This window comes from Malaclemys terrapin, chromosome 3 (assembly GCF_027887155.1).
Source record: "Malaclemys terrapin pileata isolate rMalTer1 chromosome 3, rMalTer1.hap1, whole genome shotgun sequence".
NCBI lineage: Eukaryota > Metazoa > Chordata > Testudines > Emydidae > Malaclemys > Malaclemys terrapin.
The window spans coordinates 190,208,018-190,221,285 of record NC_071507.1 but is presented as its reverse complement, the minus strand read 5'-3'; the positions used below and the strand labels follow the sequence as shown (position 1 = coordinate 190,221,285).

Genomic DNA, 13,268 nt, shown 5'->3' with positions numbered 1-13,268 from the left:
AATGTATTTAAAGAACCTCCTCTTCTTGTCTTTTATGTCCCTCGCAAGTTGTAACTTATGTTGTGCCTTAGCCATTCTGATTTTGTCCCTACATTCTAATGCTAAGTCTTTTGTACTCCACCTGAGCACTTTGTCCATATTTCCACTTTTTGTAGGATTCCTTTTTGATTTACAGGTCATTTAAGAGCTCCTGATGGAGCCATATTGGCATCTTACTATTCTTCCTGTCTTTCTTTTGCATCAGGATGGTTTGCAGTTGTGCCTTTAATGTGGTCTCCTTGGGAAACTCCAGCTCGCCTGACCTCCTTTTTCCCTTAGATTTTCGTCTCATGGAACCTTACCTACTAATTCTCTGAGTTTGTTAAAATCTGCTTTTTTGAAGTCCATTGTCCTTATTCTGTTGCTCTCATTCCTTCCTTTACTTAGAATCATGAAATATGGCATTTCATGATCACTTTCACCCAAATTGCTTTCCACCTTCAGATTCGTAACCAATTCCTCCTGGAGCCATAGTTTGGCCATGCCTGGTCTAGATAATACTTAGTCCTGCCATGAGTGCAGGAGACTGGACTAGATGATCTCTCGAGGGCCCTTCCAGTCCTACAATATTATGATTCTACATGTAATAGTTTTAAATATTTGTGCTCGTATGCCACATTCCAGTTGATTGTTAGCATAAGTAAGTGATGTCTAGAATTTTTTTTCCTCTATTTGAGTTTGAATGACAGTTACATGGTATATGCTTACCAGTTTAATTCCAACCCAGCAATGTTGGTTTTTGCTTTGTCATTCCTGTTTATCTTGAATTAATTTGGAATGTAGATTTCCAGTCATGCTGAATCTTCTACCAAATGACTTTTCTGATTGGCTTCATGTGCTCAGGGTTTTTCAGTTTACTTTCTTGCATAGTCTTTCTTCTCTGTTGTATTCAGTCTTTTACTTTAATTTAAGAAGCCCTGTATAGTTAAATTCAATAGCTGAGAATGACTTGTTATTGAAGGAATCAAAATAGATTAAGACCCCAGGATATGAAAACAAAGTTGACTTGAACTGACATTGACCATTTTGATATTCTTTATCAAATTTGTGTGTGGTAGAAAGCAATTCTCCATTCCCAAACACAAGTTGTCCACTTTATCACTAGGAAAAATATTGAAATATGAAGTATACTTCTGAAATTTTGGGGGCTTATTTATTGTGCACAATTATGCATACTCAGTAAGTAAGTTCAAGTCAATAACATAAACAATGAATGAATCTGGCAGCAAAATATATCAAGAGGAAGCATTTTGTAATGAGTTAAACCAGCAATTTTATTTATTGTAATACACAACTTATTTTTGTATCTTTGTGGTTATGAAAATGGCACGTTGCTTGATGGTAAAAGGGCATTTGAATTTCTGACTAAACTCTGTATTTTAACACTTTCTGGGTAGTATTGGTTACTAAAATCACATATAGTAATTTCTTAGACATATTCTTCCCACTTCATGTAGTATGTATTAAACTTTTTTTAACCGAGAAATGTCCAATGTCTTTTTGTTGAAGTGTACCAAGAGGTGACAGAAGTCTAACATTAATAAACATCTCATTTTGAACAGATGCACCAAGTCTAATATTAGACGATAGTGAAGATGAAAATGCTTCAATTTTTGAGACAGGCTGTCACTCAGGATCACCAAAGAAACAATCGTCAGCTGCTATACATAAACCCTACCTTCATTTTACAATGTGAGTATATTCATTTAGTTGTGAAATTCATAGGAGATCTGAAATTCTAAGGTCATACACTGATATTTTGCACTTAGAGTTCAAAGAAAGGGTTTATAAAGGTGCTTCATGGCAACATCCTTATATTTATATCTAAATATGTTTATGGAGAGATTTCTGTGTTGAAGTCTTTATGAGCAATTTTCCAAGCCATTCACACTCCTGGGAAGTAGTAAGAATGGATAACTATGAGCTGGTTCTGTCCCCATTTAAACTTGTTTTGCATGCTGAGCTCTATTTAGCTTGAGAGATCTCCTTAGTTTAACTAAAATCTTTTAAATGTTTTATAATGACTTTGTGGTATTACAAACAGCATATGGGTATTCGAGAGTAGTGTTTGGCCTTTGGTACATAGCATTTTAAGAATGTAATTTCCATGCTTGGCCCCTGGGATATTTTTGAGACATTTGCTGTGGAGATTATAAACCTGAATTTCCAGCTGTTTTAGTAAGGAAGCAAAAATGCTGGTGTATTTTGGGAAATATTAAGTGTGCAATACATTAGCTGCTTTTTTTTTTACTGAGAAGTACTATTGAGCGTCAGTGGACCAATATAAGTTATTATATATGTTTATTGCATTTAAATCTGATATTACAAATTAATTTGATTCAGGTCAAATTTCCTTGTATTCCAAAAAGCCTCCTCTTAATTTTTTCCTCACTTTGTGTGTTCTTACCTGCTTTTCTAAGGAAAGTTGCAGAGACATTATGGTTAGAATTTGTGTATTAAATTTGGATGAAACACAACTGTTTATTAAGATGGATGCAGCAACAAAAACCTAGAAATGTTAATTTTAGTATGAATTGTTTAGAGTAGTATTTTGTATAGATTCTGTTGATGCCTATTTCACTAAAGAAAATGTGAGGCCAGTAAAGGGCACTGTTTAGTAGAGCCATCTTGTGGAAGAAAGAAATTTTTTATTTCTGAACAGTGATGTTTAAACAGTATTTGCAGTAACATGAACTTAAAAATAACTGATTAGCTTAAAATAAAAATCTTGCTCTTTCCCTGAAGGTACATTGTCAAGCACTGCAGGCCCAAAATTCAGGTTTCAGTTGAAACAAAAGAGAAGAAAAATGTACACATATAACTAATTTTTAAATTTCATTATACGTTTTTTTGGTGGATGGATTTATGACCTTCACCATCAGATTTGTAAAGCAAAAGACAAGTTTTGTGCATAATGCATGGCAACTAGAAAGTGATTGACCGATAACATAAAGTAAAACTGAGCAATCTAGTTTCACTCTTCAAGCTGAATGAATTTTAAAGAGTAAACAGAGTAATAAAGAGAAAATTAAATTAATTTTAAAATTTAGCTTTCAAATCAAGGTAATATTAATGGGAAGAGACACTGCTTTAAACCCCTCTCCCTTAATACCTGACTAGAATCCTTTAAGATTTTTGCCCTTTCACAAAAATACAAAGTAATTTGATAGACTCACATTTGCAATCTTTAAAGGAGTGAGTGTTCCCAGCTGGAAGCTTATTAGTAAGAAGTGTGCAATATAAATACTAGACTAGATACTAGACCCAAAATCAGTAAAGTGCTTCAGCATTTTCATAAATCCTTTTAAATCATGGGACTTAAGAACATGCTTAAAGTTAAGTACATTCTTAAGTGGTTTGCTGAATCTTGGGGTCTTGGCAGTTAGAAATGCATTGGCATGAAATAAACAGCCCCTGTGCAATATTTTTAATTCTGAAAACTAATGTGTCAATTTCACTTTGTTCTTAGAGCGGACAAAGAGCTTACTTAGATAATTTTATATCTTCACCTACTATCACCTAAAAAACCCCAGAAAATAAACAGCATAACTTGCTCTTAGACAGCTGACAGGTATTTAGACAATATTTTTCATCCTTCATTTTGGTCTTTTGTGGGCTGCTAAAAAGTAACCTTTGTTAGCTAACACCTTGCTTCACACATGACTAAAGCTAGATGTTTATATCCGCATCCAATCCGCAATCCACAAAAATTGTCCATGGATATCCGCAGATTTGCAGGGTTCTACTAACAGCTGCACGGGTCACTGCGCAGCAGTGACACAGGGCTGTGCCAAGCCCCCAACCTCCTATTGCCCCCCCACTTCTCCCCACAAACCTCCTGCCTCACCTCCTGCTCCACCCCCGCCATATCTCCTTCTCTGCTCCAGGCAGGGAGGGTACAATTCTGGGCCCTCCTATGCAACACTGCCCTTACAGTGGGGGGGGGTTCAGACATCCCTATGCAGCTGTGGCGGATCTAACGTACACAGATCCGGCCTGGACAGACAGCGGCAACAACTACTCTCTCCGTAACGCTTGCTGTTGCTGCCCGCTAGTTTAAAGTACAACTACACCTCTTTCAGAATGGTGCTTGGCTCACTCCCTTCTGGGAGTTGTAGTTTACCTCCTCCGTTTTGAGCAAGCTGGGGACTAGAATGCCCAGAATTCCCAGTGGACTATTGCCACATATCGCAGCCTGCTGCTGCGTGATTCAGAGAGCCGAGCTGGAGCCTGAGAACTGGGTGACAGCTGCTCCGTTTGGGCGGGTGTGTGGTGTAGAGCTCTGCACAGATACAAAATTTGTATCTGCACCCAAGCTGCGATCTGCAAAAACGGTTCGCAGATATCCGCAGATGTGGATATCCGTGGGTTAGCAGGACTCTAAAGCTGCATTTTTAAACTCATGCAAACTCACATGTAAACCTTTAAATGGATTTAAGAGTGATTATATTGATTTAGCTTCTTTTGGTAAGGAATATATTTAAGACAGTTGATTATAATCTAGGATTGCATCAATTTAATAATACCCACACAGATTTTGCACTGATTAATTAAATCAACTTCTAATCAGTTACACTGTTGCAACTGTGTGTATAGACAAGACCCAAGGTAATCAGTGCTGAAACTGAGGCATGCCAAAGTTAGCACAGTACAGTCATTGTAGGATCTCCAATAGAAGATCTCTATTATTGTATTAGTTGAGATGAAGTAAATTAAAAAATCTAAAAGAATTAAAATTTTAAACATTACTAAATAAAAGCTGAAACACCAGGAACTCTGTATAGATAAACATATATGTTTATATAATGATACATGGTGATATTTTTAAAATATTACTTCTGTTATAGGTCAGCTTACCACCAGCCAACCTCTTATAGGCCAAGATTACTGCTATCAGGAGAGAGAGGTTCTGGTCAAACTTCTCACCTTGCTCCAGCACTATTGCACTCTCTTGAAAAATTCTCTGTACACAGGCTAGATCTGCCAGCACTTTATTCAGTTAGTGCCAAAACACCTGAAGAATCATGTGCACAGGTGAGTCTACATAATATCTGAGCATCATAGAGCTGTTTTTTATTCAAACTTATTTCCAATAAAGTATGATATACACAATTATGGTCTTTTGGATAAAAGACAATGTACATGTGCCATTGCAAGCTAACGCAGAGGAAGATTCTAATATGATAACATTAAAAATCTTTTGTTAAAGTTTTTATAGTTTTATAATTAGGAATTCTGATTTTTCTGCCGATGCTGCATGTAGATGGCAATGACACTGACTGGGTAAACAGTTTCATCTGTCTAGGTAGGCGGGTGACAGCAGAAGGTTCTATATCTTAAGAAGTCATATGTTAGATCTGTCTCAAAGTCCTGCTTGGGCAGCCGGATGTCTGTGTGACAACTAAGTTAAGACATGTAGTCAATTCTGTGTTGAACATTCCTATGTGGAACAGAACCGAACCGTTAAAAACTGTTGAAGAGAGTAAACAAAAGTTTTCAGTATCAAAAGTTATGGTGTATTCTTGATGTCTGCTCATTTGATTTTTGTCACAAATGAGAAAATATTTGAATGGTCCTGGACATTTGCAGTCTTGCATCAGGTGAGAGCAAAACTGCCATAGTGGGGTTATGTTTAGCGTGCAAAAGAAGATTTGTTTTCACAGAAAGTTTATAGACCTGAGGTTGAAGGAAGTGGAGCATGAGATTGACCACGAATGGGGTGGAAGATGCAATTCTGAGGGATTTAAGAAGGCCAAATTCTCCTATACTGATTCTTGCCAAAGGAAGACTTGCAAGGGACTATTAGAATGGACTTCCATCCTCATATGCGACCACAACTATATTATAGCCATGCAATACCTTGTAACTTCCAAGGAAAACTAGTTTCTATAGGTTTGTTTGAACTGTGCATGCACAGAAATCTGTCTTCGTTGACAAGGAAATAAACACATACAAGTATTCATAAAAGCTTTTTAAAACAGCCTGATTTATTATTTACATCCTATGTTCCTAAAAAGTTTGAGAGTCACTGTTTGGGAGTTTGGGTTAATGGTATTTAGTTGACGCCTTATTCATCTGTGTGAAAAGAAGAATGAGGAGGAGATCGATATGAAGGAGAGGATACTGAGATTAAGAAAGGAAGTGAGAAGTGAATAGGTGGGGGGAAGGGAGGGAAGATATAAAGATTGAGGACCCACTACTACGGAAGATGTGCACATACAATATGATATGATCATAAATGTATTTTTATGAGATAACCCAGAACTGGCGAACGTGACTTTTTTCTTGAAATTTTCATTACAAATATTACTCATTCTTATAAGAAGCATAAAAATCAAGTCTAATTACTAAAATGTTTTTATGCCTTAAGAATACTGTTTTTTCATTGAGAGTTGCTTATGCCTGATTCCATTTTATATCTATATCTATGCAAGACAAAAAAATTGTTTAAAAGTATTAAGGTTAATGTTAAAAGTGTATTAGTAACATAAGGGTAAAATATAATGTTATTTTTTTAATCCTAAACTTACTCATATGTATTCTCAGCCTTAACTCTGTTTTTAACATTTTTTTCTTGGAATTTATTGGCTTAAAAATTTAAAATTTCATATATGATCTTTAAACCAGAAACCCTAAGAGAATCCTGTACTGCAATATTTCTGATGATATATAGTATCTACCTTAACTATTTTGTTGTAATTTTAACTGTTAAGGGCAGATCCTTTGGTATGCCAAAATATACAGGCCAATTATGGTGGGCTTACACTAGAAGGCCACTGAAGTCTTTCTTTGCATTAAACTCTCTGTGCGCACATTATCAGTTTAGTGAATAATTGTGTGAGGCTGGAGTCCCATAATGCTGTTAGCAAGCAGCTGTGTGGAAGAGAAGCTTCACAGAGTTATCACAAATGTATGTTGTGGTAATGTGTGTTAGCTTTATTTTTAACATATTACATTCAACACCTAAAAGAGGGCGTGGCTGGAAGAAGTAAACAAGTAAGGCCAAAATTCTGATTCAGAGCTCTAATACTGTAAAAAAGGAATGGCATCCTTATCTCTCACTCCTGATTGGAGTCAAACTTAGGACCAGAAAGACAATCCTTAAGTTGTCATTCTTTTCTATAAGTGTTTTGGGCAAACTGAATGGAATCAATAGTAATAAGGAGTTGAAAGAGTTTGTAGCAATTGTTGTGGGCAGTACAACTCAAACTGAAGAAACAATTTGAGTTCTTGAGGAATCTGCCACCAGAATTAAAATGAACGTTTAAAAAAAAGTTACAAATAGATATGGACTTGTTAAAATAAACTAGAGGAATATTTCTTTCTCTACTATCATAATGATGTCAGAATATCTGGGCTGCCAGGAGACAAAGGGAAGTGGTAATTGAGCTGAGTTTTTATGTACTCATAAAGAGTGGGATATAGAGGGTGAAATTTTGAGGTGTAACAGATGCACTGAACACTGGTTCTCCTATGAGGAAAAAATAGCAGGCCATGGGGAATAATAGCAAAGCTGCTAAAATTCTAAGATAAACAAACCCGAAACTTAAAGTTAATTAATTAAAATGTTTCCTTGCTCTTGAAAAATGTCAGTCCTCCTGTCAAACATTCTATTTGGTTAACCACCAGCAACCAACTCAGTGCACTGTATTTACAAGTGCCTGAGCCAGAACAAAGCTACTTAATGCTTACAAATCTTAAAAAGCTAGTATGACATTTCATCTTGTATTTGTTGTGACATTTCACATTTTTCTCTTCTGCTGCAAAATGTGGTACAGTTTAACTTTCCATGTGGTTTGCTTGTTGGATCTTTGTTATAATAGATTATTAAAACAGGATGTTGACTTATATGACCTGTAGCTGTTTTGCATACTGGCTTAAAGTAATTCGATGAAGCAAACAATATATTCATAAAAACTTGAATGGAAAGCATTTTTATTGTAATTTGAGCTAATTAAGCTGATGAGAGGATGTCTATTGAAGGCACCAGGAGGCATTACCTAAGCCCATAAGTATTCATTTTTTATTGTGTGTGTCGTAATACTTAATTTCTGAATTTAAATACTAGTGTTTCTCTTTACTAGATCTTTCGTGAAGCTCGAAGAACTGTACCAAGTATTGTTTACATGCCTCATATTGGTGACTGGTGGGAAGCTGTCAGTGAAACTGTGAGAGCTACTTTTCTAACTTTGCTGCAAGACATACCGTCATTTTCTCCTATATTTCTGCTGTCTACCTCTGAAACCATGTATAGTGAATTACCTGAAGAGGTGAGTGTTACATATTTTTTGAGAGTGGAAGCATTACCAATGTGTGTCTCTTTTTAAGAATATATAACACTTTAATATAGAACAGCTGTACATAACCAGAACTTTATGCTATCGTTCTTATAATTTACTTTAAAATATCTCACATTGAAATTGCTAAATTAATTTTATTTCAGCTCTAAAATTGCCTTACATGAAGTCTAAGGTTAGTTCATATGTGCTAATTCTTGCAAACATTATCTTCTGCACGGAAAACATCCGAAATAACAAACTTTAAATCCTTTTGTCTTTATTTGAATGACAGTATTTCCTCTACGACTAAGAATGATCTCCATCTTCTTTGATCTCCATAAAGGAGCTCCTGCTATTCTAGACTGTATGTTAGATTTTGCTCTGTTACACTGGTATAATTCCAGAAAAACCGATTGAAGTCAGTGGAGTTAGTCTCGATTATATTGCAGTGTAAGAAAGAGTAGAATTTGACTCAGCGACTGCAGTGTAGCTTTAGTTGTATTAATACATTAAATTTTAAAACAATTTTTTTTTCTAATTTTCTCTTTCTCCTCCTCCTATCATTGCAGTAGCAACTGTAGCTGCACTGCCTCTTTAACCTGCATGTTGTGGAAACTTGAATAACCATTCCAGATTATTAATTTTCTTCTTCGAGTGATTGTTCACGTCCATTACACATTAGGTGTGCACGCGTCGCATGCACGGACGTCGAAAACTTTTTCCCTCAGAGGCTCCCGTCGGGCCGGCAGGGGTCCCCCCCCCGCCAGAGCGGCGCCCCGCTCTAGCATATATATATACACCTGCTGACCCGACTCTCCCTCAGTTCCTTCTTACTGTCCGTGACGTCGTTGGAACAACTCTTATCTCTCGCCTGAGAGTGTCCCTTAGAGTTAATAGTTATCAGTGTTAATATTAGTAGTTAGCAGTTTGTTAGAAGATAGTTAAGCTCCTTTGTTTTAGGTGTTTGGTTAAATTCCGACACCGGCCCTGGGCGGCGGGGCATACCGCACGCCCAAGCCTTCAAGGCTTGTACCATGTGCCGCAAGCCTATGCCGATTAGCGATCCCCACAACTTGTGTCTCCGTTGCCTTGGGGAATTGCACCAGAAAGAGCGCTGCAAGATCTGTAAGGCTTTCAAGCCCAGAACTAAGAAAAAGAGAGACTTTTGGCTTAAACAGCTACTCATGGAGGCTGCATTACAGCCCTCCACTTCAACTCATCCGACCGTGGCACCGTCAGCCTCGGTGCGGAGTGCCCCGGCATCAGTTCGTGATCCTGCACCGGTGGGGCCCCCTAAGCCTACAGCACCAAAACAACAGGACCGCCCCCGGCACCGGTCGTCTTCGCCGACCAAATCAAAAGGGCCAACCCAAGGCCCGAGGGCGCTCCCCACATAAAAAGGTAGCGCCTGTGAAGGACTCGAGTGCGCTAAAGGGCATTGCTGCCCCAGGACAGATCCCGGTGCCAGTGGCTCCGGCGCCGAAAGGCCCGTCGAGCCCCGGGATAAGCGCCTCGAGTGAGGAGGAAGGGCAGGAGGAGCTTTTGGAACAGCCCTCCACGCCGGACACGTTTGAGGCAGCAAGGGACCTCATCGAATTGTTCGTGGAGAGCCCCCTCCAGGCCAAAGACAAGCATCCGGGGCTGACACCGAGACTACCATCCAGAGGCAAACCGGCAATGGTGCGCCCATCAAAGTCACCATCTCGGCACCGTTCACGGCGCCGGTCCCGGTCGAGCTCTGCCTCGGTGGACTCCCGGCTACCCTCGGCACAGAGAGCTTCACAGGCGTCTTGCCCTAGCAAACGCCCGGCACCGGTCCAGCGTTCCCCGGCTCCTTATCCGAACAGGCACCGGGACTTTTCAGTCACGCGATCCCCGAGACCGACCACTAGCAGTCGTTCCCGGTCCCAAGGGCACCGGTCCGGGTCGAAAAGGCACCATTCCCAATCCCGGTCCCAGTCAAGAAAGCGCCGCTCTCCGGTCCCGGACCGGCACCATTCCACGGCACCGCCGTGACCCTCAAGGTCACCGTCCGTGGTTTGAGTCACTCGGGCCATTCCAGCAGATATACCCACAGGGCACCAGCCAGCAGCACCAAGCCCCTTGGCACCCACAGTGGGGCACGCCAGGACAGTGGCCATTCTGGACTCCATGGGCCTACCACCAGCACCAAGGCCCCCCATCCAGGGCCTCGAGATCCGGCCTCTCAGGACACCGGTCCCACTCCCCGCAGGGGCGCCTCTCCTCTCACAAGGAGACCATGGTCTCCAGACCACCGGAGCAAGAGAGAGCCGACACGGCACCGAGCCTGGTACCGTCTCAGGCCCGCTCAGCTGGACAGACTCCAGAGGAGCTCCCAGCCGGTGAGGAGATGCAGCAAGGGCTAGAGGAGGAAGCACAAAAGGCTCTAACTTTTTCTTCCTCGCCAGATGAAGCCATGGCGGGCACGGCAGTATCAGGCCCTCCCCCGACTGACCATCGGGCGCACCAGGAACTACTCCGCCGAGTAGCCCTCAATTTGGGTTTACAGGTGGAGGAGATGGTAGAGCAGGAGGATCCCATGGTAGACATCCTAAGCCCTAAAGGCTCCTCCAGAATTGCACACCCACTCATAAAAATGATAGTCTAATTATAAGACAGTATGGCAAACACCGGCCTCCAGTGCACCAACTCCAAAGGGCATAGGGAGGAAGTACTTCACCCCCTCCAAAGGGTTCAACTGTCTCTTTTGTCACCTGACACCTTGTTCGCTGGTCATATCCGCGGTCAACAAATGAGAGCGACATGGCCAACAAGCCCCGGCCCCCAAGGCCAAGGAGGCAAAGTGCTTGGACTTGTTTGGTAGAAAGGTGTACTCGTCCGGGGGCCTCCAATTAAGGATCGCTAATCAGCAAGCGATCCTGAACAGGCACAATTTCAATTCTTGGGCATCAGTCTCCAAGTTTAAGGACTTGCCTCAGGGCTCGCAATCCGAGTTTGCAGTCATCATGGACAAAGGGAAGGCGGTGGCCAAAACCTCTCTGCAGGCCTCCCTTGACTCTGCGGACGCAGCTGCCAGGACAATCGCGTCAGAGGTGGTGATGAGGTGCTCAGCGTGGTTACAGGCTTCAGGCCTTTCACCAGAGGTGCAAAACACCTTACAAGACCTCCCGTTCGAAGGGTCAGGCTTGTTCTCAGACCAAACGGATGCCAGGCTGCATAGCCTCAAAGACTCCCGAGCGACCCTCAAGTTGTCGGGAATGCACACTCCAGCGACACAGAGGAAGCCCTTTAAGCCCCAACCGCCGCAGCAGAGGCAGTACCACCCTCGCCCCAGGCAGGAACCGTACCGCAGAAGGGGGCAGAGACAACAGGCGAAACAACACGCCTAACCAAAACCAAGGCCAGGGCAAGCTGCAACCTGGCAACAAACAAGGATTTTGAAGTTGCGATCGATGACCGTGTACTGACCCTCACACTGGATCCTCCCATATATTTCAGGGACCGTTTGTCCCATTTCTACTGTGCTTGGTCCCATATAACATCGGACCGTTGGGTCCTTCACACGGTGGATGTGGGATACACTTTTCAGTTCTCCTCGCCTCCTCCCTACCTCTCCTCCCTGTCCCTCTTCAGGGACCTCTGTCACGAGCAACTCCTTATGCAGGAGGTGCAGGTCCTCCTCAGGGCAGGGGCGGTGGAAGAAGTCCCTCCAGACCTAAGAGGGAAAGGGTTCTACTCCAGATATTTCCTTATCCCCAAAGCAAAAGGGGGTATCTGCCCCATTTTGGACCTTCGCAAACTAAACAAATTCTTGGCGCTATTATCCCATCCCTGGATCCAGGGGATTGGTACGCTGCCCTCGATATGAAAGATGCGTACTTTCACATCGCCATCCGCCCTGCTCACTGGCGGTTCTTGCGTTTCACCATTTCCAATTTACGGTCTTGCCCTTCGGCCTGGCAACGGCCCCTCGAGTGTTCACGAAATGCATGTCCATGGTGGCAGCCTTTCTTCGAAAAAGAAAGATGCGGGTATACTCATACTTGGACGACTGGATCCTCGCAAGCAGGTCAGAGTACGAGGTTTGCTCCCATGTGACACTGGCGTTACATGTGTTCCACAAGCTCGGTCTCTTGGTCAATGTGCCCAAGTCCTCACTGATCCCCACACCAAGACTAGACTTCATAGGAGCAGTCCTAGACTCGGTGGAGGCACGAGCAAGTCTTCCAGTTCCCAGGTTCCTGGCCATTCAAAGAGCTGTAATCTCCATTCAACAATTTCCCACAACCACAGCCAGGTGCTGTATGTAACTCCTGGGGCACATGGCGGCTTGCACACAGGTAGTCAAACATCCCGCCTGAGACTCAGACTGTTACAGCTGTGGCTAGCCCAAACGTATCGCTCCAGCAGAGACCCCTTGGACCTTGTAGTGACAATCCCAGTTCGGGTTTCGAACTCCCTCCACTGGTGGCTCGATCAACAGCAAGTTTGCGAAGGGGTCCCCTTCACTACACCACAGCCCACCCTGACGTTAGTAACAGATGCGTCAGACCTGGGCTGGGGGGCACACTTAAGGGACCTACGAACGCAGGGCTTATGGTCCAGGGAGGAAAAGTTGCTCCACATCAATGTGAAGGAGTTAAGGGCGGTTCGCCTCACCTGCCAGACCTTTCACGCTGCCATAGAAGGCCACAGCATGACTGTTCTGACAGACAACACTACCGCCATGTTCTACATAAACAAGCAGGGCGGGGCCCGCTCCTCTCCCCTCTGTCACGAGGCGCTCCTCCTATGGGACTTCTGTATAGCCCACTTAGTCCAATTGATGGCAACATATCTTCCGGGGGTTCAAAACAGGTTAGCAGACTGCCTCAGCAGGTCGTATCACATGCACGAATGGACGTTAAGAAAGGACGTCCTGCATTCAAGCTTCCGGAGGTGAGGTTTTCCCCAGGTGGATCTCTTCGC

General features: G+C 42.5%; 1 protein-coding gene across 2 annotated transcripts in view; it reads left to right on the top strand.

The window, feature by feature from the left end:
* Nucleotides 1-13,268, top strand: part of ATAD2B (ATPase family AAA domain containing 2B) — a 162,672-nt gene that overhangs the window by 81,789 nt on the left and 67,615 nt on the right. For both annotated transcript variants that reach the window (XM_054023138.1, XM_054023137.1), the window contains exons 17-19: nucleotides 1,602-1,731; nucleotides 4,887-5,073; nucleotides 8,124-8,309. In XM_054023138.1, coding sequence (XP_053879113.1) covers nucleotides 1,602-1,731; nucleotides 4,887-5,073; nucleotides 8,124-8,309 — 503 coding nt within the window. The remainder of the gene's footprint in view (nucleotides 1-1,601; nucleotides 1,732-4,886; nucleotides 5,074-8,123; nucleotides 8,310-13,268) is intronic.